The sequence below is a fragment of the Bombyx mori genome, chromosome 16 (assembly GCF_030269925.1).
Source record: "Bombyx mori chromosome 16, ASM3026992v2".
NCBI lineage: Eukaryota > Metazoa > Arthropoda > Insecta > Lepidoptera > Bombycidae > Bombyx > Bombyx mori.
Window position 1 is genome coordinate 5,168,465 of NC_085122.1, and position 27,819 is coordinate 5,196,283.

Sequence of the window (27,819 nt, forward strand, 5' to 3'; positions counted from 1 at the left end):
TCGCATCTCTTATACACAGCATACCCTATTACAAGAGCAATCTGATTTAAGGATGAAAAATGAAGAAAGCCGCAATACTACAGATCGAAAAAGAAGTTTCACTTAATTCGCGTGCAACTTGTTGCACTGGTTTTTTTTAATAATGACTGATGTATATGTCCGATGATTTGCAAGCGAAGTAAATTGTCTCTTCGTAATAAGGTGACACTACAAAACTTGCATACGCCCCGTCAAGACCTATGCAAGTGTAGTGTTCACTCACGCGGCCCGCACTAACTTGAAACCCCTCCAAATCATACAATCCCGTTTTTGCAGGATAGCCACCGGAGCCATGTGGTTCATCAGAAACGTGGACCTCCACGATGACATGGGCCTAGAGTCCATCAGTAAGTATCTACAGTCGGCATCAGTGTGCCCTTTCAGAAAAGCGGCACGACACGAGAACCCTCCCATTATGGCCGCCGCCCGCCGGTAGCTACATTCCTGATCCTGCGGACCGAATGGTAAACAGTCGATGTCGCCCGAAACACGTCATTTCGGATCCTTTCGATCCACTAACGATGCTTTTAGGTACCTCAAGTACCGGTCATCATTCTCGTCAAGCCCTTCGCTTGCGACGAAGGGCTCGGCGAGTAAATTAACCCACAGACACAGCCCACTGAGTTTCTCGGTGGATCTTCTCAGTGGGTCGCGTTTCCGATCCGATGGTAGATTTTGCGAAGCACTGCTCCTGCTAGGGTTAGTGTTAGCAACGATGTCAGGTTTGAGCCCAGTCAGCTCACCTACTTGTTAGGGTTACGCTGAAATAGCCTCTCAAGGCTATCAGCTTAGGTAGGAAAAAAAAAGATTTCGAAGTCAATTACTTATTTTTACATATTTTTTAATTTACTGACAACCCTACTCATACTTGATCGTGCTTCCTTGTGATGTGCACCACGTTAGTAAAATGGAAAATATTCTTAGTAATAACAATAAGAATATCGATAAAGATTTTTACGTTTCGTTACCTAGAGTACGATCGCTGTCGGTGCTGGCGGCGCGGGACCGCGCGGCGAGGTGGCGGAGTCCCGCGGCCGCCACGTCGCGGCGCGCCTGACGGAATACCGGCGCGCATTGCTCGCGCATCTTCACACCGGCCCTGGAAACAAAAGCGCGATCGTTTTAAAATTACTATCCGTTTACACCAACCAGTCTTTCCCAAAGTGGGCGATAACGCCCCTGTTGCGTCTATTTCTTAAGAGGTCTCTTGAGGTGGCCAAGAAAATGAATAAATGCGTTTAACTTCTTCAAATACTCATTATATTATTTTTAATTATTTTACAAAATAGAATTGACATGCGCGTCCATCTTTTTTCTTCGTGTATTTTTTTTTTTAATTTTGACAATTGGTGCCTCTATTGCGTTTCCTGATTTGTGATTGGTTCGTGCGATATGACGTCATCGTTAGCCAATCACAGCCATCAATGTTTTTTTTTTTTTTTTTATGATTGAAAGTTTACTGGTGGCCCGAAGGCCTTTCCAGTTTCACCAGGACAGGTGGGCGAGCAAAGGCTCAGCCAAGAGGGGTGGGATTTGCTAACAACTGCCCGAGCGCCTCCGAAGGAGACCTAACAACTCAAGAGCAATTGTTTCGCGAATGAATCTACTACCGGATCGGAATCGCGACCCGCTGAGAAGATCCGGCGAGAAACTCAGCGGGCTGATGCATGGGTTAGGTTGCACGTCGACCTCTTTGTCGAGTTCGACGAGTACGGTTACCGGGGTCCCTAAGCCTGCCCCTAGTATTAGAGCTGAAGGCATCTAATGCAAAGGTTATTGGATCTGATGGATCCGTAAGGACGTGTCTAGGGCGTCGACGGTGACTGGCTCCTGCATGATCAGGATTCGGGGAGTAGTCAGCGGCGGCAACGATAAGGCGATTATCATGACGCATAGCAGCCATCAATGTATGACGCGACGTTGATTCGTTAACAGCCCCCTTGTGGGCGCCGCAGGCCTAAGGGGGGGCGGTAAGAGACCCAAAAAAATGGGGGCGTTGTTTAGAGGCTTGGAAAGCTACTTGTTATTTTATATTTATATATTTGAAAAAATGGAGGCGCTAAAAAAATAATTTATTCTCAAAGTGGGCAGTAGACAAAATAAGTTTGGGAGCCCCTGGTTTACACAGTACATGACATCGATCTTCAATTTTTATTGCATTTACAGTTCACTATTTTGGCGATGATGGCTTATACATAAAATATAGATATATGCTGTCGCGAGCTTTTTGTAGAACTATTTAAGATAAACATTTCCATAGTATACATCTAACTCCAACGGTTTTTGCGGCGCACACCAGAATAGTTCGCAAATGGCTGATTTTTTTTTCCTACTTACTGACACTTATCGTTATTTTTTTGGGTAATTCACACTATATCTTTATAAATTATAACCTGTGTGTTATTCTGGTGTGTAAGTTATATTATTGTATGGTTTCCTCAAAATCCATTCAGTAGTTTTTGCGTGAACGAGTAACAAAGATACATCCATACATTCTTACAAACTTGCACGTTTATAATATTAGTAGGATAATTGTAAATTGCCCCAAGTTAGTCATCTACTATTTAGAGCAGTTTAAAATTTCTTTATGAATCACGTGACACATTTTTTTATAATTCGATTTCCAACGCTTGAGGCCTGTGTCACTAAAATTGCATGAATACTCTTCGGAGCACTACCATCATGGTTTTTTAAAAATCTAATCCAGTTTATACGACGCGAATTTACTATAATCGTTAAAGTCAAAGTCGTTTGAAGTCGTAGTGGCCTATAGGATAAGACGTCCGTTGCATTCTTTTTTAATAAATAAATAATAAATAAATAAATATTTACTAACAATCACGCCACGTTAACCGGCCCCGTGATAAGTTCGTAAAGACTTGTGTTACAGGTACCAGATAACGGAAATAAATGTAAGATTTTTATTATACACATATGTACATATATTTAATATACATCCATAACCCTGGAAAAGACATTTATATTTATCATACAAATATCTTCCCTTGGCGGGATTCGAACCCGCGACCCCCTTGTGTAGTGACCATGTCACTTACCACTACACCAGACGGCCGTTAAATTCGTCGTTGAGCGATGCACTGGTGTTCGATTCCCAGGCGGATACCAATTTTTCTAATGAAATACGTTCTCAACAAATGTTCACGATTGACTTCCACGGTGAAGGAATAACATCGCGTTATAAAAATCAAACCCGCAAAATTATAATTTGCGTAATTACTGGTGGTAGGACCTCTTGTGAGTCTGCGCGGGTAGGTACCACCAGGTTTGAAGGGTGGGGCAGCCGTTGTAACTATACTTAAGACCTTTAGGACTTACATCTCAAGGTGGGTGGCGCATTTATGTTGTAGACGCCTATGGGCTCCAGTAACCACTTAACATCAGGAGGGCTGTGAGCTCATCCACCCATCTAAGCAATAAAAAAAGTCAGTTTAGCATATCTGGTTAGTATAGCGGCTCACTTGTAAAACACTGTATCTTTATTGTTATACGCGAGACAATTGTCTATCATCAGTTTGAAGTCGTCTTCGATGTCATCAATGTTCTTGTAAGCGCCGCGGTCCAGCTTCTTCTCCATCGTGCTCAGGTCCATGGGGTGTTTCACTATTGTACTGTAGTCTGGTACCTATGCAAAAACGATCTTTATGTTAACTCAGTTTAAGACGCATATTCGTTAAACAACTCATTTAGGGTATTTTATTTAAAAAAAAAAAACTTTCTTTTATGAAATTCTGTTACATTAATACTTATATGAAGACACTGTCCTACCACCAGTAAGAATTTCCTCCTCCTTCTCCTATACTTGAGACCTTAGAACTTATATCTCAAGGTGGGTGGCGCATTTACGTCGTAGATGTCTATGGGCTCCAGTAACCAATTAACACCAGGTGAGCTATGAGCTTGTCCACCCACTTAAGAAATAAATAACTTAACTAAAATAGTACTTAACCCTTGTCTTTATATATTTTCTATATATATATTTTCTAAATTTCTTTTTTCTATACTATACTACATAACTTGAACTATCAATTCAGGGCAACCTCGACATATGTGCGAATCAATGTAATGCAAATAAAATTAATAAAACGATAATAATGGCTTGAACGCAAATTCTTAGTGCGTATACAAAATTCAAAATCGGTATGCTCTTATTAACTTTGTACCCTATTTTCTAAAAAATTCCAAGGGTCAACATTTCGAAGGAATATATATATGGGCGTGCCCTGATAGCCTTATCACGACGAACCGGTAGGCAGCGGCTTGGCTCTGGCCCTGGCATTGCTGAAGTCCATGGGCGACGGTAACCACTCAACATCAGGTGGGCCGTTTGCCCGTCTGCCTACTAGGGCAATAAAAAAAAATAAAAAAAGACCCAGGCACAAGTTACCTCTTGCAAGTCGACCGGCTCCGTGAATATATCGCTGGAGTCCTTCTGGCGCAACAAGCGCAGCAGCTTGTGGAGCACGGCCCGCTCGGGTCGCAGCGAGTGAAGGAAGCAGCGCTCCCACACGCGGGTGTACTCCGCCTTCAGACGCTCGCGTTTACGTACCAGCTCACACAGCAATCTATGCAAAACATTACCGACTCTATGTTACTGTTACATAGACAATCTATCTAAGGACTTTTGGCGGGAACGCGAGGAGTGAAATTGTGTGATTTGTTTTATTTTTAGCCGACTTCAAAAAAGAAGGAGGTTCTCAATTTGACTGTACGTTTTTTTTTATTTTATGTTTGTTATCTCATAACTTTTGACTGGGTGAATTGATTTTGATGATACCTCTGTGGGAATATTAAATTTATCTTTTATCTTTATAATGATTGCATCCGTTTATTGGTTTTCAATTATGGAGATGTTAACCGAATTTCAGACGTTAACGCAGCCTCCATTCGATCCGGAACGCATAGGTGTGTCACGATAAAAATCAACGAAATAGTGGTACCACTACCACACAAAAACAGACGTGGCGGATTTGGTTTTTATTCCACGCTGTTATTGCTTAATTAAAAATTTTTAGTCCCGTCATGTTTGAATCAATCGATACGAACGCTTCAAATAATTTGAATTAGTTATTTTTTTTTTATTATTATTATTGTCAAGCTCTCGAAAATGTATGTAACCAATAAAAGTTAAAATAAAACCCTTAAAAATCACCTTGCGCGTTCCAAATCTTGTCGTATTCTCTGCCAATACTTCAACTGATTACACAGCTCTCGTACATTGACAGCTGCGTCTTGTATGCCTCTACTGCCTGTAAATAATAATAGAATTTAAAAAAAAATAGGCTAGTCATATTGGTTCAAAAACTGAAGAAATACAACGTGGTATAAATCTATATAAGTATTTATAGGTTTATTGATCATAGGTTTATTGATCTTATTGGTTTGTTTATCTTTTTTGGGTTGCAAAAGCATAAGATTGTGATGAAAAATTTTGCAATTGTCTCAAGGTACTATAACTAACGCGAGAGTAGTCTTGAGAGATCCATAGCTAGCCACAGCGAAGCGTAAAGTGGTTTAGCTGGTCTATACTAATATTATAAAGCTGAAGAGTTTGTTTGTTTGAACGCGCTAATCTCAGGAACTATTGGTCCGATTTGAAAAATTCTTTCAGTGTTAGATAGCCCATTTATCGAGGACGGCTATAGACTATATACCATCATGCTAAGACCAATACAAGCGGAGCACCAATAAAGAATATTTCAAAATCGGGTTTTTTTCCCTTTTGAAAGTATCCGCCGCGTGCGCTGCAGAAAAGGTTAAAGTTTTGCTAAAATAATGTATGACAGAATTGTTCCCCTTAAAAAGGTCTAAAAAAAGTCCGCCATAGCATACCTATGTCTATATGTTAAGGTTGGCTGACTAAAATGTTTTTTATGCTAACCAAATTTGTTCTAAAATAAAGCATTATTTGTGAGCTATTCCACGCGGACAAAGTCGCGGGTAAAAGCTAGTACATATATAAATATATGAAAACTCACCATGATTGGTCGTCAAGCTCTGCAGTCTCCTCAACAGCGGCACACCGTTCCTGCTGTGCCGTTTCAGGGTCCAGTAAGCGAGGAGTCGCTTCATGAGCTGGGCCCTGGCGGCGGGCGGACCCTGGGCCAACTGGGCCACGTCCGCCACGCGCTCGGCCGGCAAAGTCGGTACTAACACGACCGGGGCCCAAGTTCGTTTCATTGCTAACACGCGACGTGCCTACGGTTAAAATTATAAACATTAGTTTTTACTGATGGTAGGACCTCTTGTGAGTCCGCACGGGTAGGTACCACCACCCTGCCTATTTCTACTGAATTTCTATTGGAGCAGTATTGCGTTTCGGTTTGAAGGGTGGGGCAGCCATTGCAAGTATACTGCGACCTTAGAGCTTATATCTCAAGGTTGGTGGCGCATTTTACGTTGTAGATGTCTATGGGCTCCAGTAACCACTTAACACCAGGTGGGCTGTGAGCTCGTCCACCCATCTAAGCAATACAAGCAAAAGCAGCAATACAAGCAATACAAGCAAAGCAAAAGCAAAATAAGCAAATACAATTCAAATGGTTCAAGTCATTGAGGATTCGGTCAATGAAAGTAAAATAAATGAAGGAAATCTTGGTTATTATGTACATGATAATTTTTTTACTAGTGGTTAGGACCTTTTGTGAGTCCGCGCGGGTAGGTACCACCACCCTGCTTATTTCTGCCGTGAAGCAGTAATCCGTTTCGGCTTAAAGAGTGGGGCAGCCGATGTAACTATACTGAGATCTTAGAACTTATATCTCAAGGTGGGTGGCGCATTTACGTTGTAGATGTATGGACTCCAGTAACCGCTTAACACCAGGTAGGCTGTGAGCTCGTCCACCCATCTAAGCAATAAGAAATCTATACTAATATATAAATCTACAGTGGTTTTTACGGATGTTCCGTTATAACTATTGAACCATACATCCGATTGACTTGAAACTTAGTATCCATGTAGAAAATACATGTACTTAATGGATAAGCTAATATTTACACGAGTGTTGGACTCCCTACATCGGTTGCGGGGGCGTTAATGATCGAGAATCTTTGTGGGGGTGAGAAATAATAATGTTAATTTTAAATGCCCAGCGAAGCGGACGGGTACAGCCAGTACAATAAATAAAAAGAACCTGTTTGATTTTATCCCGTCCTTTCTGTCTCACTGCATTGAGGTCGTTGCATTTAGAATCGTTGTCCGAGTCCCTGGCTCGTCTCTCTTGTAGGACATGCGCCGGAGTGTGCGCGTCGCAGTACGCCATTTTCGCTACCTGAACCGGCTGGCTTGGGTCCCGGCCAGATCCGGCCGCTTCCATTTTCATATAAAGTCTGGGGATGTTTTTAGAGACATTTTTATGAATTTCATTTGCGATGTCATCACGGCCTAAAGGTTAAGGCGCCTTGTGAATTCGTATCGAACGATGCGACTGTGTCGATGTTCGAAACTCACAGACCCGGTACCAATTTTTCTAATTAAATACGTAATTAACAGTTGTTCACAAACGACTTCCAAGATGAAAGAATAACATCATCGTATAATATAAATAAATAAAACATTGCACGGAAGGATGGTAGCAATCTCCAGAGGCTCATCGTGACCGGTAAGGTAGATGGGAAAAGACCTCGGGGGCGTAGCCCAATATGTTGGTCCGACCAGATCCGCACCGCTCTTGATTCCACATTTCACAACGCCCTCCACACCACCAGAGACAAGAATAAATGGAGAAAGATCGTGTGTGCGAGGTAATAAAAAAGGGTGGTTACGACCCTCAGCAGTGAGGAATACAACGCAAGGAGGATTATAAATAAAACCCGTAAAAATATATTTTGCGTAATTACTGGTGTTAGAGCATACACTGGGGCCATATGGGTAGGTACCACCACCTAAATAGCCCAAGTTATCCCAATTTATTCCATGAAGCAGTAATGTGTTTCGGTTTGAAGGCTGAGACAGCCATTGTACTGTAACACTGAGACTTAGAAGTCATGTCTTAAGGTGAGTAGCGGCATACGTTATTGATGTCTATGGGCTCCGGTAACCGCTTAACACCAGGTAAGCCATGAGCTCGTCCATATAAGCAATAAAAAAAGGAAAAAAAATTACTTTGATCTCATATCAAGATATGTAGAAACATTTACATTATGTTGTCTATGGACTCCAGTAATAGATTATACTAGATAAATCGAACCATAATATAGTTATCTTTTTTTTAATTCACATTAGGGACTAGCTCTTGTCTCGCAATAAACGTAGTTTATTTGAAAAATGAATTTGTATTCAATTCTAGTACCGGTACTTACCCAGCTTGTTGTGCACAAGTCACATGAAAAGCTGAATAACAGTTACTCTTATGACACTGTATGCAAGAGCCAACTCCCCTCTGCTTGCAAACCATACATTGTAACTTCCAACGAGCCGCCGGGATCATTTCAATTGAATCTGTGATATAATACGTAGTTAATAATCTTGTTACCGGTGTCAGTATTTTAACAAAGTTATCAAAACATAGTCATAAAACCCGACAACAACCCAATATCAGAGAGGTCTAGCTCTGTATCATTACACTTGATGTGACTGTCATCTATCTTAGGTAGTGTTAGCAAATCCTTCCAGATTCAGCCCCGTGAACCAACCCGACTATGCATGCTTGGAATAGCCACGAAGGCTACCAACGATTAGGTGGGTCTTTAAGCTTACAATACTTAGTATCATAAATTCATAATTAGGAAGTATTTTATAATTAAGCTAGTAGATAGAGACTGAATATTTTTTATCACTGAGGTGACCTATAAGGTTGAATGACTATGAGAACGACTTATCAAATTAAACATTTCAAATTACGATTGACTATAACATATTCTTATCAGTTATAATGGTACAGAACAGTCTTATTCCAGTTCAAGGAAGCAAAAAGATAATGACTATTTGCAACCATTTGTAATTTTTATTTTATTAAATAATTTTTGATAATAATAATATAATAAGCTGTATAAATAATAAATATGTTACTTGTATAATAAAATGTTTTTCATAGATTAGATTAAATTTCGTGCTTTAGACTTTCAGAGATTTTTATAAATTTCCCTCATTACCCTAATTCACATCCTAAAAATATAGTAATTTGGTATTCATTGGTATTTTTTTCCACAATTCATAACATAGTTATTTGTAAAAATTATACTATAGAATGAATTTTATAAAAAGTTATCCAAATGTATTTTCACACTCACCAATTGGTTCCAGAAAGACTGTATTAGCAAATCGCACTTCCGGTATCCACAATGCACACACAACATGAGCCCAAGTTCCCTGATCTGTTTGTTTGAATGCTCCTGCAATATGATTATGGAATGAAATAAAATCTCTAAACATAGAATGATTTAAATGAACATTACTATATGTACAGGGTGTATTGCAAGTGTTGAATAACTTTATATTATCTGTGCAACACCGGTTTGACTGACAGACAATTGAACACAAGTAAAATGTTCTCACAGCTGTGAACTCCTATCAGCTGTCTTCATTATATCTAGGTAGTGAAACTACAAGCATTAAATGTGCTTCATAAATGACCTAGTTCTACAATAATTTTAAGACATTAATCTATTTCTGTCTATGGTTGAATCATGAACTATGTGTTAACTAAATTGACAAGTCATACGGAGATATCAAAAATAACACTTTTTTTTTTATTTGATATTGTTGTTTACTGCATTAGAGACTGTATTGTATTGATATTAAATAATACTCGGCTACAAAATTTTACTTAACACAAACCTCCAGTATTGGGACATAATACACAGTTGACAAGGCGGGATGGTGACTGCAAGCACCGCCTGCAGAGCCACTGTCCCTCAGGTATGTATGGCACCTATAAAGAAATATTTAAACTATAATGCCTTTTTTTGCATAGATAAGTTTATTAATTTTTTATTTATTGCTTAGATGGTTGGATGAGTTCACAGCCCACCTGGTGTTAAGTGGTTACTGGAGCCCATAGACATCCACAACGTAAATGCGCCACCCACCTTGAGATATAAGTTCTAAGGTCTCAAGTATAGTTACAACGGCTGCCCCACCCTTCAAACCGAAACGCATTACTGCTTCACGGCAGAAATAGGCAGGGTGGTGGTACCCACCCGCACGGACTCACAAGAGGTATTAGCTATAGCTATAGCATGCATCATTTTCTTTAATATTTTAAAACTGGTAATGGTGGTTACCAGAATATGAATGCAGACACATCCAACTTGAGGCATGAGGTGAAAGTCTCAATTTCATTGTAAAAGCCTCAAACAAAAACAAAAGACTACTTCAGGGCAGAAATATCTAGAATAGTTGCAAATCCTGATTAGTGACCCTACTAGTGATAATGCAAAAGGTACTAAATAAATGTTAAGATAATAATTTCTTTACCCCATAACAATCCTGATGCACAGCAAGGTTACACATGTCACAGAACAATATCACATTTGTGTTCTGACACTCGCCATCCATGCAAATACAACATACAGCATCTTCATCAACCGTTGCCGCTGGTTGTTGCCCACTTTGAGTTGCCTGTTCAAAAAACATAATCTAATCAGAGTACCCAAACACCTTCCGGAAAGCTGACCAAAGGGCTATGGAAGTACAAGCAGGCCCAAGCTCAGATGGTTAGATGATCTTAAAAAGGAAAAACTTTTAATCCTCATTTTTGTTTAAGATTTTACCTGAAAATATGACTCTTTTTCTAATCTATCCATGAGTAATTCCAATGTATCAACTGACACTTGTGGCAGTCCCTGCTTAAGTCTTTGCTTATTTATTAAAGCCAGCCAAGCTGTGTCTTCTTCATCAACATCATATTCTACTTCACCGTCAAGCTCCTCAGCTGATTTTTCAATAAATCTGATATAAGCGTTTGGCCTTGCAGGTGCATCACTAACTCGATCATTGTAGTCTTCAATTAACTGTAACAAGCCATGGTATTTATGATACTAAAACCTTATTTATCTTTAGTGTAACTTACCTACTAAAACAATAATCATGTTTTAATTACTTTCCACATTTAAATAGAAATAACTCATTGAATTAGAAAAAATTTGGATTTTTCAACACACATTGTTGTTTAACTAAACTTTTGTTACCTTGAAACTGGCCTCAGGCAATTTCACATGAGGCTCTGATGGGGGCTCTACAATAGGTAAAGGTTTTTCAAGTTCAGCGTTCTTTTTCTCCCACTCCTCCAATGACATTACTGACAAAGGTTGATCTATGGGAATTCTGCTAATTTTTCCATCTATTTCAAACTGAACCACCTTTTGGGCTTCTGCAAAAGTTAAAGCTTCTTTCGGAGGGCTTTGCAAAGCTATGTCCCCGGTGGGAACAGCTGCCCTAACTCTACCCTTCTTACGATTGTTCGTGACTGTTGGCGTAGTGGGTGTAGGATTGTCATGATCATAGTTCACTAGATGGTATTGCAACCCACATAAGCTCTTGTATACTTTGTCACACTTCTCTAGTGGGCACTGGTACGGCGGCGGCCGGTTCTGTCGCAGTTTTTTGCAAAACTCAAACACGTCAAAGTCGAGACCCATTTTTAATGTTTTTGAGGTTTAAAACATTAGTAAAGTAACAGCATCCTTAACATTTTTTCAATAGATATTTTAAAATAAAATATTCATTAGCAAAATCGAGTGAATTCCTGCTCCGCAGAATAAAGGTAAACACTAAACAAATGATTCATTAGAAAAACTAGATCCGCATCGCATTTCAAGGATCTAATATCCTACACAAGTTGTCAAATATCAGTATTTCAACTGTCAGTTTGAGGTAGTACAGACTATTCAATAGCAAAAATATTTTCGTAATATTGACGAGAATGTCACTTTGAACGATTGAAAAGTGACCATAGAAAATTCAAGAATTTTCACGAACCTTTTAAAAAACCAATCTGTCAAGTGTGAATTGTTATTGTTTTGTACTCGCTTATTTTTATTGAGCTGTGTGTACGATCAAAAAGGCAAATTGTCGAACTTTATTGCGAATTGTCTGAAGTGCTCAAGCTTTTACTGAATTCATTTCTTCAAAATGGATATCTATGGGTACCAGGCTTATCAGTACAATCAGTCTGATGAACTTGCGAATCAGATGTTATCTCAACAACCCCTGTCGTCGTCCGTACCTTTTGGTCGGCCTGCTTCGGAGCCCCACTACATGCCAGCACCTTCAGGATCACCCTGGAATGTTCAGAGCATTCCTTGGGGATTAACATCGCCTCCGCAGCTAGTTCAATTTACCGGCCAAAATCAGGGCTTGCTACCAAAAATATCAACCGTATCTCATTGCAAGAGAAAAAGTCTTGATGTTGAACCACCGATGTGAGTATTGGTTGATATGTTTACTACTAAAGTTGATGGCCATGTATTATGTGGTCAATTAATTATGTTGACGACAGGTACGACCTTAGTTTTGTTTTTATCAGCATAGATTTAAATTTAAGTAGTAAATGAGTGGTTATTACGTTAAAGCATGTTTAATTAAAAAAATTCACTATCACTGAGAATAGAAAACAATGCTTCCTATCATATTATACCTATATCAGAGCAAATGAATTGGCTATTAAATTAACAACATAAAACTATAGTTACAGCTGTAATATAAATAGTTAATTTGTATTAGTTAGGGATTATACAGACATTGTATTATAAATGTATTTGATTTACTATATGACCTACTGATGAGAAGCTGCTTCACAGCCACATCTCACAGCTCATATATCCATAAGCATTATATATAGTGAAGTGTATGAAGAATTTTGTAATTTTGTATTTTTTGGTAATTTAAGCAAACTTCTTCCTATAAAACCATTTAAGTATAACGGAAAAATTACAATGGGTGTATTTGTCAAACAATATCTTTTAAAAAATGTTAATCAATATATTCTTCATTATAGACCTGCAAAACAATTGATAACTGAAGAAAAAATGGCCGCACATCTGAACGGACTCCATATATCAACAGAGTATACATCACACTCTCTAGCCTCCGAAGATATGATGGATGTAGGTATGGACAGCCCTGTACCTTCAACCTCCACTGCCAACATACCTATGAGCGAGAGATTAAAAGGACACACAATAGTTTTATCTGATGAAGTCAAGAAAATTAAGACTGAGCCCATAATACCGGCTTCACTTATGGAAAGGTATGGAAAATAATAATTATTGTATTATGAGCTATTAAAGTAAATAATCGTATTCTTATTGATATAATAGATAAAGTCTATATTTTTATAGCATTGTTTGAGTGTGCAATTGTGGAGGTATGAAAGTGTTAGGTAAGCAAGTGAAAGTTTGTCTGTTCCACTTTAGTGGTTTGATTTATTCAATCAATTTTATAGACAAAAAAATTACAAAATGTAGATTTTATAGCATTACATATCATGTCTTTAGTATTTCAATTATTTGGAAATACAGGATGATGTATGTATGTATGATACATGATTGGAATAAATGGCAGTGTGAAAAGTGTGTCAGTGATTACTTTAAGACGAATAACAAATGTTTGTTGCTCTGCATTTTAGTGACAATTTCTCAATGATTATAAAATTGTTGAAATATTTGTGTGAATCTCTAGAATGGCTGACACATTTTCATGAGTTTTCAAGGATTTAAATTTTTATAACATAATTTCTTCATTGTAATAGTCGTAGTAAAGGTAGTCTATTATTTAATTTTACAGATTAGAAAAACCCAGTATGTCCCTAGTAGTTTGGAAACCAAAGGAAAACATAATACTTGAAAAAATCAAAGAGGAGGAAAAGCGGAAACCTGGAGAATCGAAACCGAGAAAGGGTGTCCTTTTGACTCAAGATGAAAATGTTCCAATCGACGATGTGGAGATGTGATTGTGTGACTGGACTGAACTTTATGATCTTAGTTTATTGTAGTCATTTTAATCATTTTAGCATTGATGTGTTTTTATTATTGGTATTTTAGAAAATCCTTAAAAGAACCAGCCCCCTTATCATACCAAATTCTTTGAACTACTGGAAAAATAATAGATTATTCATTATCTTGCAAAAAACATTGTATTGCTCATCTTGGTGAGGAAGTGAATTCTAAACAGAGTTTTCCATTGTAGAATTTAAATAAGTCGAACGCTCACTCTAACAAGGAATCTATATTGTTAAAAAAATCCTATATATAAAAGAACAACAACATTAAAATGCACACAAGTGCCGAAATAATTACGTCGATTCGTATTTAGAAACAGACTTTTTTTTTTTTTTTCCTACCTAAGCTGAGAGCCTTGAGAGGCTATTTCAGCGTAACCCTAACTTTTGTAGGTGAGCTCACGGGGCTCAAACCTGATGACGTTGCTAACACGAACCCTAGCAAGAGCCGTGCTTCGCAGAATCTACCACCGGATCGGAAACGCGACCCACTGAGAAGATCCGGCGAGAAACTCAGTGGGCTGTGTCTGAGAGTTAATTTACTCGTCGAGCCCTTCGTCGCAAGCGACGGGTTCGACGAGAACGGTGACCGGTGCTTGAAGTACCTAGAAGCACCGTTAGTGGATCGGGAGGATCCGAGATGACGTGTTTTGGGCGACGTCGACTGCTTTCCATTCTGTCCGCAGGATCGGGAATGTAGTTACCGGCGGCCACGATGAGAGAGAGGGTTCTCGTGTCGTGCCGCTTTATCGAAGTGGACAGTGAAATAGACTTAAGACTTTGTGTATCATTACCATATAAGCAATATATTAGCTAAATAGATTTAAAGAATCTTATTGTGGTGTGTTAACTAGACTTTTTTTAAAGTTGTACGTCATATTATATTGTTAGAGAATTAAGTAATTTGTTAATTAATTGATATTGCTGCGAACTAATGCTGTCATGGCACATAAGAATTCATGGCATCAAGCACATTCCTCGTGCGAGAGATTCGAAATTGTCAAATGTCAAAAATATGAACACTGTCATCATATTCTTGATAAAAACTTAGTAATTCACCAATTTTTTTCTGATAAAAGTAAAAATACCAATTTACATGATGAATTTATAATGATCATCTTATAATTGCTGCCACACTAATAACTCTTGGATTACGTTGATAATTTCGATTCAAAATAATCTTCCGGTGTCACCAATAAATATTTTACATTATTTTTACCCTATTTTCGACTTGTGTTATTGCATGTTTATTTAGGATCAATATTACTAAACAATTTGTGAACTAATGGGCAGTTTTAAATAAATTTAAGAAATTTTAAGTCATATATCAAACATGATTACGTAAACTAAGTTAGTGTCAGTAGCTGCTTCCGGATTGCCAATCTAAAATTATTCAATTACACAGTGGCAACATTGAGCTTTGTTTTTAAACATGATGAAGGTATAGAAAAGAGTTTTGTGTAGGACAGTAAACTACAAGTGATCCAGTCAGTGTTTGGTAAAAGGCTTATTACACTTGGCTAAATTTAGTCGACTGAATTCAGAAGCAAATTTAGAAGCTTCTGATTACACTGTTCTAAATTCAGTTACTGAATCAAAGGTCAGTTTAAACGCGACAAAGTTGGACGTGTCTTGTGTGTAAGAGGATGGCCCCAGTAGTGTCTAGACAACAAAAAATTGGTCTTGGCGCAGTCCTCGCTGTCTACTCAATTGAAATAAAAAAAAAAAGTAGAATATGGGTGAAGAAATATTTATTGCTGCGCCCAAAGTTAGCAAATATGAACATTATGAGTGATTTAGATCCAGCAGAGTCCAGAAATTATCTATCTGGATTCGAGATCGTTTAATCTAATATTAAACCTTGTGACACGGTTTATTCAAAAGCAGTATACCATCCTCTAATCCTACGATACTATAAGTCCAAAAGAAAGATTGGTTGTAACATTAAGTAACAGGAAATTCGTATCGAAGATTTAAAATTTAGTTCTTTATTATTATTACACAAAAATTATCCCTGAAACATGTCGGGTTATTTATAAATATCTGGTACATTAAATTAAGGTGACTGAAATAAATACCTACTTTTTATTCGGAAGTAAAAAACAAACTAAACCGTCCTTACGCACAGAGAGCTATGGGACGACTGAAATCATTAAGTAACTAAATGCGATTACACCTTCCTAAATGCGTTTCTAATTAGGCTTCTAATGATTTAGTCAGTTAGAAAACATCCTTGCTACTGAATTTAGTAGGCTAACTTACTGAATGCTATTACACTTCATTGAATTCAGTCGACTAAATTTAGCCAAGTGTAATAAGCCTTTAATATTTACAAGTAATAGTAGAAAAGTGCATTACATAGTTCTAACTGCCAAACGTAAATACATATTTCACAGCGCTATTAATAAAATCAAACTATAATTTTTAAAATAGCAATGTTTATTTTTATTATAATGCCAATCATAGTAAGTTTCAAATAAGATTTGGAGATTGACAGTGTTTTTACATGGAAAACATAGGTACTTTGTGATTATTTCATAATAATTTGTTTTAGCTTTTCCATTTTGGAATCAAACTACAGATTCGTATTCAAATATTATTACTTTTGACCTGTTAGGATAAAAGCATAACATAATATGAACCTCATAAATTTATACTTTTAATAAATATAATTGGTTTTAATTCCTAAAAAGGTTTATTTGTAAGCTATATTTAATTACAGGATTACTTTAAAAAAGAACTTTTTTCATTTGCAGTGCTAAGATTATGTGCGTCTTCGTAGAAAAAAAAATTAGATTAAATAATAAATGATAAGTGTAAATATCATTAATAATGGAGAGTGAAATGAAAAATTTATGGCAGTGATGCAACATGCGAAAGATAGATTTGTAATGTTTGGATTTGTATTGCAATTAATAAACATATTGATATAAAACGTTCTAGTGTTTCTTATGAAAGCAGCTCAGTATTTTAATAGCGGTAACGCGGAATTAGAAGTTACGCCCCATCAGTCTCCTCCCGGCGATAGGCAAACTATACGAACGGCTCCTTCGTAAACGCCTCTGGGACTTCGTATCCGCGAACAAAATTCTGATAGACGAGCAGTTTGGATTCCGCGCCAGACACTCGTGCGTCCATCAAGTGCGCGGTGCACTGACATAGCCGCTAGGGCTATCAGCTTAGGAAGGAAAAAAAAAAAAAAAAAAAAGAAGTTACGTGAATCATTTGATTTTGATAATTTTATTACCTATTATAGTTTTAACAAGCATTAACAGTGGATTAGTAAATTAAATTAAATACTTAACAATGAATGAAAATAATATCTTTAAATTACTTTAAGTGTTTGGCATATCTATACTAATATTATAAAGCTGAAGAGTTTCTTTGTTTGAACGCGCTAATCTCAGGAACTACTGGGCCGATTTAAAACATTATTTCATGTTAGATAGCCCATTTATTGAGGAAGGCTATAGGCTACATATATAACATCACGCTAGCACCAATACAAGCGGAGCACCAATAAATAATGTTTCAAAATCGGGTTTTTTCCCTTTTGAGAGCTTCCGCTGCGTGCGCTACAGAAACGGTTAAAGTTTCGCTAGAATGATGTATGACAGAATTGTTCCCCTTTAAAAGATCCAAAAAAAGTCCGCGACAGCATATGTCTACATGTTAAGGTTGGCTCACTATAACGTTTTTTATGCTAACCAAATTTGTTCTAAAATAAAGCATTATTTGTGAACTACTCCACGCGGACGAAGTCGCGGGCAAAAGCTAGTATATTATATAGGTACATACGTTTAAAGATATCAAGATACATACTCGACCCAGACAACGGAGCATCGAACAGACAGACATTTCGTTTCGGATCCTCACCTGCACTTTTCGTGCTTTTAGTAATTCCAACCACCAGTCGCCGAATTCGTCTAATTCGACGTACAATCTAACTCGTAGATGTAAGTTTGTCACTTAATCTTCTCCGTGGGTCGCAATTACGATCCAGTGGTTGATCAGCTAAGGCAGATTATGTTAGTAATTTTTTGTTAGTAATTTTCTCAGGGCGAGTCCCGTGGCCTCGTCCTTTAAACCAAGGAGATGGCAGTTTAAAAAATGGCACGTGTTGCGGGATTTGAGCAACGACATTGTACCGGCGTTCCATACGAGAACATCGGACGTGTTATTCTGTAGACCACCCTACTTCATAATTCAATAAGTTCTCACTATTTTATTTGGACCCTATATCATATCTTTCATTTCATTTAGTCAAGTATAATGATTGAAAAAAGGCTAAAAGACAAAAAGCCAGGCCATTAAACAATATGAAATTAAAAAAGACTGGGACCATGTCATCTGGACATTGATATTTCAGTTTTTTAATTACTAATAAAGTAATTAAAATTTGATTAATTACCTTTAAGCTATTTTATGTTACAAAGTAAAAATGAAACAGTTCAAGATCTAATTAAATTTTATTACATTTTCAATTCACATTGCATATAATATCAATTTGATCTTACATACATTGGTCCTTTCCTCAAATGAGCGTACACAATTTAATTCATAATACATTACAGTCTTATGAGCATAGAAAACATTGATTAAGCTAACAGGATATATTATAATTCTATAGTGTGCAATGGTTATGAGATACCTTTGCTTGGTGACTTGGTTCCCGCTAATCCCGTCAATTATATAGATTTTGACGTACGACATAAATAGCTACATACGAAATGCTCTTTCTTCTAAATTTTATGGTAATCTTCCGATATGTTGTAGGTACCGACGACGTGAGAATTGTTTTTTTTTTCTTTTTTATTCTAATTTGAATTATTCCTCCTTTGTTCTAACTAATGGTTTTTCCTATCAAACATAAATAGGAAGACCATGATTTTAATAAAAAGGTGAACCTTTATAGAATTAAACAATTTACAGATACCTATATAATTTTTATCAGTGTTCATAAAAACGGGTTGCATTGGCATTGTTCCCGGAAATGACGTGTTATATCTGTAACACTGATAATTCATAGCATGATTACTATACAAAAAAAAAACCGTGTTCGTAAAATGACAGATTAGTTTTTACACGTTTATTATTTAGCTGAATTGAATAGCCTAAGAAGAATCTCCTCGGAATGCCGAGTATAAAACACACCAGAGGAACTGTAGCAGGATGTCTTCGCTGTCGTTGGAAGTTATTTACTTTGAGCTAGTAGTTTACTGCGGCTCAGATACCTTTGCACCCTGTGTTCATTTCACTTAGTACTCGCAACCTTTACTTGACACATATCTATATGAAAATCTTTGAGACATTTTAAATAATTGTACACCTACATATTACATAATATTATATACTATGATCGTATCAAATCGACTTTAAGTCTCAATTACTTTTCCATGCAATTGTAATCTCACTTATTCTTCAAACTTACATATGAGTCAATTTTAGGCATGTTTTTTTTTAAATACGGATTTAAATCCTAGATTATAAACGCCTTCAAATGTAACATTAGTTACTTAAATAATTCGACAATCAAGTTTTTCGTTGAAAAATTCGCTAAGTTATATAAAAAAACACCGTATTCGATATATTATTCGTTAGTTTTTTTCGTTGAGATTTAATACAAGTTCGTCAAATTTGCAATGCCGATATCGTTTTAGCAATACACTAACAAATTAAATATGAGAATCAGGCCCTTATTTAATTTCCTCATAGCAAGGACTTAGTAGATAATTTTTGGGCCTAAATTAACTCCATAGTATCTACTATACTTATTTATTATTTTCGCTAGTGATATACGAACATATAGAACTGTTTCTCAATTTTCATTTTATGCCCAATTTAATTCATAATTAGGTAATTAGTTGGTTGTAAAATGAATTGCCATTTTATCGACGCATAAAAAGACGAGTGTGTGAAGGGGGCACATCTGATTTCTCTCGCAGATGCTCGCCTACTATAGATCATGATCTCACAAACTGCAGTGCGTATTTTTTTTTTTTGTTGTTATTGACAACGAACTTCGATTACAAACTTAAAACCATTCTAACTTACCTATTTCTGAACGGCTTTCAAATTATATTTCAGATTTTGAACAACACATACAAAAATATACTTTACGTCCCTATTAATGCTAATAATCGATTGATTAATAATAATTAAATATAAATAGTATAATAATAACAATTAATCAACAGTAATAGGGGTAACAGTTGAACTGCAGCGTATGAACTTTAATTTCCAACGATAATAATTGAGGTCGTCAGCACAAAAGTGGCCTAACCCACAATTTTTCATAATAATGTATATTGCAATGTATTTAAAATATAATAAATTTTGATGCAAAACCGGCCTATCCATAGTTCGACCCATAGATATTGTTTTTTTTTAACTAACCTCAAATTCAAATTCAAGAAATCTTAAGCCTCCATTGCTCCATAATAACTATGGTAAGCTTAGGCCACTTTGGGCTGACGGCCTCAATTATTAATAACTATTATATTAAATTTATAACCGTCGAAAAATTGTCTTAGATCACTTTGGTTATTCAGTTGTACATGTTCACTTTGACAGTTGCCGTGTCGAGATCTCTCTTCATATTTTCGAGCTGTTCAATGTCTTTGACGGTGGTCTCACACTTCTGTACAACGAGCGAATGATAGAAATGTATCGCGAACGCCACGAAAACTATTAACACTGGAAATAAAAAGAAAATCATTTCAATTTAAACCTTTTAAAGCTATTGGTCATTGTTTTTAAATATATTTGATACTAGCGACCCGCCCTCGTTTCGCTTCGGAAACATTACATTTTATTATTGTTAATTATGTAACGCGGGCGACGCCGCGGGGCGAAGCTAGTCTAAAAAAAGTAGCCTACGTTACTCCTTATATCATCTACCTATCAGTGAAAGTTTCGTCAAAATCGGTCCAGCCGCTCCAGAGATTAGCCGGAACAAACAGACAGACAGACGGACAAAAACTGTAGAAAATATTATTTTGGTGTATTTACCGTATATATATTCAAATGCATGTAGCAAAAAGCGGTTATTTTAATATTACAAACAGACACTCCAATTTTATTTATATGTATAGATAATTTGAATCGCCTAGTATTAAGCATGTTTGATGAGTCTCACCTGGTATAACAATTACGGTTGCTGCTGTTGCAGCAGCAAATGAATAATCCCAAAACTTCACCCAGCAGAGTATTGCAATTTCCACCAAAAATAAGAACAAACCTGAAACGATTATATTTTAGATTAACATCACCGTATTTACCCGACCTAATCGCTGGTGCCCTATGAGTTTATGAGGCTATTACAGTTACAGGCAGTTTGGTTGCTGAGCTCTTGGGGGTCTTACTAAAACAACATTAGCTTTAACAAGAGCAGTGCTTCATTCGCGATCCCCTGAGAAGATCTGGCGAGAAACTCAGAGGATTATGTCTATGAGTTAGGTTCTATGGCCAGTGCTTGGAGTACTTAAAAGCACAAATAGTGGATCGGGAGGATCCTATATAACATATATAGAGCGACCGCGGCCGTACCTTACTCCTTTGCCTGGGTCGAATATTATTTTTTCGTGGTGTGTCTTCTTAAGGTGGTAGTGATATTAATACTCATATAAACTTACCTAAAACTGTACTAAATGCCCAAGCCAGTTCTATAAAACCCCTCATTCGCTCATGAGGTGAATCCCTCAGAGCTCTTGTAGGACCACCGGGCGTTTCCATTTTGCTCACTGCATCGATGTTAGGCAATAAATATGTAGAGATCATTAAAGCGAATATATGCACAGCGACGAGCACCGTTGTGCAAACGGCGAACATCACGAACAGCCATTCGGGAACATTCGTCGGCTCGTTGATTTGTAGTTCCACCATTGCGACCATAGCGAATCCTAGAGAGGAACGTCAAAAATAAGGAATTATATGTAGAAGTGACTTTCATTGATTTTTTTTATAGATAAACAGAGTCTTAGTGGTTTCATTGTCATCTAGATCAACGCGCAAACGTCCACTACTGAACATAGGTCTTCCCCGAGGTTCAAGATAATGACGGTTCCTGCGCTACGGTCTGTTATTTACGGTCTGCTTATTTAATTGATGATAATTTGAAGAATACAAAACTTTACGAATACAATACTTGTATGAACATCATAGTGTGCCGTGAGATTTATTAATTTCTGTAATAATAATAATAATAACTCTTTATTTATTTAACACCTTAATATGTACACAGTAAAGTAATAAAACAAAAGTCGGTATATAAATCGGCGGCCTTATCGCTGAAAGCGATCTCTTCCAGGCAACCTTGCAAGGAGAGGAATAAGTTAACTGAACGGTGCTATATCTTAATAAACTTACATAAAAATATATACTTAAATACACATGTGAAAAATAAATACCATATAAGATAAACTTACATACGATTAAATACAAATAAATACTAAAAATATACAAGATAAAATACAAAAGAAGTAGGAACTTATAGAGTTATATTATCATAGGATCATTTCTGTAATTGACTTTATACAGATCTTACGACATCGTGGTTTTTTCGTGGATTTATTTATTAAGGCCATTTAAGAACGGAACATCGATCAGCGGCTGATGAATAAAGCCAATTTTTATAAATGTTGTTTTTTGGAATATTTCTTTAGAATCGCATCATATTTATTGATGGAACTTAAAGAACAATACGAACGTGAATTAATGTCTAAATGAGAGCCCAAACAAAAACAAATTTCATAATAACACCGCAGTTGCCGCGTTGTGACTCACCAAATTTTAGATTCACAGAGCGTTGACCTTCAAAAAGCAAATTACTTATTTGCCTTCAAGCACTGGTTGTAATTTGTATGTGCTTACATTTTTTTTTTCGTTTTTTGCATGATTATTATCTGTATACACGCATTCCATTTTCAAACACTTTTTTTAAAGTACTGAGTTTAAAGAGTGAGTGGAAAAATATCTAGAAATATGTAGGTAGGTATCTATAAAAAAATATTTGTAAACAAATAGGCTACATTGATTTTACCACTGAGGTTCGACATTATGATAACCGATTGATATCAACTTTTTTATTCTTCAATGTCATGACTAAAAAGCCTTTATCTAGGTAGGTAGGTACATACTGAGAGCTATTTTTGAAGTGTTAATGAATTTCGTGTTAAGTCGTTATTGGAGGCCATAGTCAACACAAAGTCGATACACACCACCAGTCACACTACTCTACAGTTATGAAAATCTCACAAATCCGTGACCGCAATGGATCAGGAGGATCCGTCATGACATGTTTAGGGCGACGTCAACTGTTGTACCTGATAATAATTCTGATGTAGTAGCCGTGGCCTTGAGCTTGGCTCTGGACATGTGAAGTCTTCGCCACGACAGGCCCTCGGAGCCGATCGTGTCAGCCGGAAGCTCGTTCCAGTTTGCGACAGGCATAGCTAATGCCACTTCACTGATGCTCTGAAAATGTTAACAACAAATTTCTTGAATTTTTTTGCTATTACAAACTTATGCTGACATGTAAAGAGCAAAAATATTTAAAAGTTGTCGTCGCCTAAAGGATAAGACGTCCGGTGCATTCGTGTTGAAGCGATGCACCGGTGTTCGAATCCCAGGTGGGTAGCAATTTTTCTAATCAAATACGAACACAACAAATGTTCACGATTGACTTCCCCGGTGAAGGAATAACATCGTGTAATAAATGTCAAACCCGCTAAATTATAATTTGCGTAGTTACTGGTGGTAGGACCACTTGTGAGTCAACGCGGGTAGGTACCAACACCCCGCCTATTTCTGCCGTGAAGCAGTAATGCGTTTCGGTTTGAAGGGTGGGGCAGCCGTTGTAATTGTAACTAAACTTGAGACCTTAGAGCTTGTATCTCAAGGTGGGTAACGCATTTACGCTGTAGATGTCTATGGGCTCCAGTAACCACTTAACACCAGGTGAACTGAAGGCTAGTCCACCCATCCAAGCAATAAAAAAAAATTAAAAGCTACTGTAGGTAATTTCCGAATAATAAAAAAGGACAACTTATTGGCTCTTGACCTTACAGCTATTAAAGGGCAGATATGCGACAAAGAAAACTAGATCGGGAGTTTTGGGGAGATCCGTCGAGAAACTCAGTAAGCTAGCACTAGTAAAAAATGTTATTACTATATTTATATAAAAATCAACATGCGTCGCTTACATACCTTTATAGACTGGTTACATTGACAGGGGTTCTGCAGATAACTAGGATTCAGTAGCACGGTGGCTGCAGACTTGTTCGAGAACCCGTTCGGTGTGGTACTGCCGTTGGGGCTGGTACCCCCACGAGGGCAAACGTACTCCAAGCTATGTGGAGGCGTTAGGGAGATCGTGGGGCTGTCCGTCACGCTTACTTTAAATCTAGACAGAGATATAAAAAATATATTATCACTAAGTACCTCTTCGATGCACAGAAATATATTTAACTAATTTTTGCCCGCGACTTCGTCCGCGTGGAATAGTTACTTTGGCGTATATAGCGTAAGCTCTCAAAAGGGAAAAGTACTCCGATTTTGAAACATTCTTTATTGGTCCTACTGGTCCTATTGGTCTTAGCGTGATGTTATATAGCCTATAGCCTTCTTCAATAAATGAGTTATGTGACACAGAAAGAATTTTTCAAATCGGACGAGTAGTTCCTGAGATTAGCGCGCTTAAACAAACAAACTCTTCAGCTTTATATTATTATAATAAATATAAGTAATAAGTATAGATCAAACAATATTTTTTTAATCGCTGTTCTGTCCTTCTGAAAGAGATAATCGTGTGGACATGGACAATGGACATCGGCAGTATCTAAATTATATAACTAAATTTATGTTCCATATTTATTTATTTATTTTTAATATATATTTCTTTTGTTTCAAAAGTTTGGAACGTTAAAATTTATTTGTTTATTAAATTACCTTATCATGATTTCTTTCAATTTAATAAAACGAACGAATATTGATAAAAACTGACACTTCTACAATCACTTTAACACTTTATTCATAAAAACACATGCACATGCGTATCGTTTAAGAAAAGTTATATTATGAATCGAAGCTAACTCTGAACTAATATAGTTTTAATTATATATACGTTAACGATGGCAGTAGTACACAGTGCATTTTAATTAATAAGTCAATTAAGTTCTTTTCTAGAATTAATATAGATCAATATTGACTCTGCTATTACATATTTATATAAAACTAGAGGTCCCGCAGTAGTCGAAATTCGACTATAATTAATTGGAATTGTAAATTTGTACACTATTATGATTGTATTTTATACTTCTATAATCACAAATTTCGCCAAGGCTGCACTTTAAAAAAATATGAATAAAGACAAACAATATTTAATCTATTCTTAATTTGACCACAGACGTCAAGAACAAAAGTTTGACAATAAATAGTATGCATGCGTGTGTGCGTCAAATACGTGGTATGTAGTGTGTGTAATGTTTTCTTTATTGATTTAATGTATCTTTTATGCATTATTTTTAAAAAATATTAGCATTGTGCACTTCTTCTCTATATTCTCTATAAGTGTAGAAAATTTCATATTCCTCCGTCCGCGCAATTTTCGTAAAAAGGGATACAAAGTTTTGGCTTCACGTATTAATATATAGATTGTTTAAACATGAAATATTTTTATGAACGACTTGACCAAACAAAATTAAAGACTGTAGGTAGGACTGTTATTAGATATTGAATTGAGAATCTATTTTATTGTTTGTTTTTCAACTGACATTTTAAATTCGACTACCGTCATTGTTGTGAACCTAGATTTTTTTAAAGATACGTGTTTATATTGTTTGATTATTTTGGTAAAAAGTGAACGAGATTATTTTCTTTAGTATCGCTATTCGTATTTTTGTTTATTTTACGTTGTATAATAACATCGAATAAATATAAAGTATTACATGAATACAATACGAAGCAAAACCTGAAGTTTTTGAATTTATACTCAAAAACCCTACGTCCTGGTACTTTTTTTCGTTAACATGATTCTTATCCACCTGAAGGTTGTTTAGAAGAGATTGCTTTCAGTGATAAATTCAGCCATTGTACTTTTTGCCTATAATGTTATTCAGTTGTGTTGATTTTGCCATAATTATGCACAGTATTCTGCTCTAAAAACCAACGACAAGAGAGTTCAAAAAGAAATACTAAGATTAGTATTGTCAAAAACAATTAGTAAAACACTACAGAAAAAAAAAAACATTAATAAATAATATAAATTTTAATATATCTTATAATCAAAGTTAAAAAAGCCACTGCAATTAGTTAAAATCACAACAACCATACAAGCAATATTTTTGTTTCCAAATCGAATCAAATATTATACGTATCTATTATTATTACTTTAAGCCAAAAGCCACGACGTTGTTATTAAATACTGTTAAGAAATATTAATGAAGCTTAAGAAAAAATAAAATGAAATTTAGCGACATAGCTTACTCGAATTTATATGCATGAATAATCTCCATATACTTAATGGAGTATTCGTGTTTATTTTTATGACTTAATAAACACCTGCACAGTACCTATGTTTACAAATTACTACGAGACTCTTTATAAGGGGCCTTAGAATTCGGCCCATATTGACGTGTAAATAGACAATAAAACGTTTAGCTTTTTTCCTACCTAATCGCTAATAGTCTGAAGGGCTATTTCAGCTACTCACGGACCAGTAGATAAGCGAGTTCACGGGCCCAATCTGAGAGTTTGACCTATCAAGAGCTGTGCTTCGTTGAATTTACCACGGGATCGGAATCCCGGGACCGGAACCGGAATCGCGATCGACCGAGAAGATCAAGCGAGAATCTTAGTGGACAAATGTTTAGTACGAAGTAGCGACATTTCTTATTGGCTTTATTTAATTTCATACTATTTAATGAAAACAGAGACACGACTAAACAATATTATAATATAACGTAATATTTTTTATAATAATGAATGACATGGTAAACTAGACAATAGGCTATAAACATTAAGTGGAAACGCAAGGCATGCTTTATTTATTTATGTTATGTATCATTTGATAAAATATGGGTGAGGCGAAATAGAGGGAAAACCTACCTATACATTTTCCATTACATACGTATAACATTTGCCTGCTACTAGCAAAAGGTAACCTTAAACCTATACAGTGAGCTGAGATAAAAATAAAGAATTTCAATGTATAGGTACCGTTACAATATTAAATCCGTTTTCTCGTTAAATAGCTGTACAAATACAGATTTAAGTAAAATAATGAATCGCATTTAACATTATTTAGGTGAAATATTTCGATTCTTTCAAATGTTTTACTGCACAACATGAAACAAATTAAAGACAGGGTCGCCACTGTGCAGTTAGTCACACAAGCGTAGAACGTTTTATTTCTTACTTCGGATGTCCATCATAGCTTGGGCTCTTTGTCATTAACTGGTAGTGCTCGTGCTTGTGTTTCCTGTACGCAGATCTCTCGTAGATGTGGTCAGAAGTGTGATACCTTTGTAAGGTGCGTGGCCTGCTTTTTCCGCTCGGTGGGGTCTGAGTACATTGGTCAACTCGACAAGACTCCTCCACGCTTGTCACGAAGCTCGCCTCCGAAACCTGAAACAATAGTTTTTTTACTTACTACGTACCAGTAATAATACGTACGTAGATTTGAAGGGACCGTCGCCAAAATAACATAACAATATTTCGTTCAAGGCACATAATTAGGGGTAGCATTCCATACAAAATAATTCGGAGACTATTAGCATTGTTATGTTAAAATTTGAGTACTGTTGAATGGTAGATAATAAATATT

At 36.4% G+C, this 27,819-nt stretch overlaps 3 protein-coding genes across 11 annotated transcripts in view; 1 reads left to right on the forward strand and 2 right to left on the reverse strand.

The window, feature by feature from the left end:
* LOC101740687 (bromodomain-containing protein homolog) overlaps positions 1-11,831 on the reverse strand; it is a 32,750-nt gene extending 20,919 nt beyond the window's left edge. For both annotated transcript variants that reach the window (XM_038016267.2, XM_038016266.2), the window contains exons 1-12: positions 11,188-11,831; positions 10,771-11,010; positions 10,475-10,618; positions 9,836-9,929; positions 9,289-9,390; positions 8,359-8,497; positions 7,191-7,386; positions 6,036-6,255; positions 5,210-5,306; positions 4,445-4,622; positions 3,519-3,682; positions 1,008-1,138 (exon numbers count right to left, since the gene is read on the reverse strand). In XM_038016267.2, coding sequence (XP_037872195.1) covers positions 1,008-1,138; positions 3,519-3,682; positions 4,445-4,622; positions 5,210-5,306; positions 6,036-6,255; positions 7,191-7,386; positions 8,359-8,497; positions 9,289-9,390; positions 9,836-9,929; positions 10,475-10,618; positions 10,771-11,010; positions 11,188-11,637 — 2,155 coding nt within the window. In that variant the 5' untranslated portion in view covers positions 11,638-11,831. The remainder of the gene's footprint in view (positions 1-1,007; positions 1,139-3,518; positions 3,683-4,444; positions 4,623-5,209; positions 5,307-6,035; positions 6,256-7,190; positions 7,387-8,358; positions 8,498-9,288; positions 9,391-9,835; positions 9,930-10,474; positions 10,619-10,770; positions 11,011-11,187) is intronic.
* An 88-nt stretch (positions 11,832-11,919) lies between these two features.
* LOC101740292 (uncharacterized) lies at positions 11,920-16,932 on the forward strand. 2 transcript variants are annotated; one of them, XR_002430936.3, is made up of 4 exons: positions 11,920-12,420; positions 12,996-13,247; positions 13,784-16,516; positions 16,754-16,932. XR_002430936.3 is itself a non-coding variant. In XM_004928853.5 (3 exons), exons 1-3 carry the CDS (start codon positions 12,131-12,133, stop codon positions 13,947-13,949), a joined length of 708 nt encoding a protein of 235 aa, XP_004928910.1. In that variant the 5' UTR covers positions 11,920-12,130; the 3' UTR covers positions 13,950-16,932. The 2 variants fall into 2 exon arrangements, 1 of the variants encoding a protein (XP_004928910.1); XM_004928853.5 differs by having other exon boundaries at positions 13,784-16,932.
* A 1,515-nt stretch (positions 16,933-18,447) lies between these two features.
* Positions 18,448-27,819, reverse strand: part of LOC101739927 (calcium release-activated calcium channel protein 1) — an 87,916-nt gene continuing 78,544 nt past the window's right edge. For 4 of the 7 annotated variants that reach the window (XM_012692781.4, XM_038016219.2, XM_004928850.3 and 1 more), the window contains 6 exons: positions 27,412-27,620; positions 24,204-24,399; positions 23,321-23,471; positions 21,632-21,898; positions 21,136-21,237; positions 18,448-20,693 (listed from right to left, as the gene is read on the reverse strand). In XM_012692781.4, coding sequence (XP_012548235.1) covers positions 20,545-20,693; positions 21,136-21,237; positions 21,632-21,898; positions 23,321-23,471; positions 24,204-24,399; positions 27,412-27,620 — 1,074 coding nt within the window. In that variant the 3' untranslated portion in view covers positions 18,448-20,544. The remainder of the gene's footprint in view (positions 20,694-21,135; positions 21,238-21,631; positions 21,899-23,320; positions 23,472-24,203; positions 24,400-27,411; positions 27,621-27,819) is intronic. The other 3 variants (XM_038016215.2, XM_062672972.1, XM_038016217.2) reach the window with 1 other exon arrangement.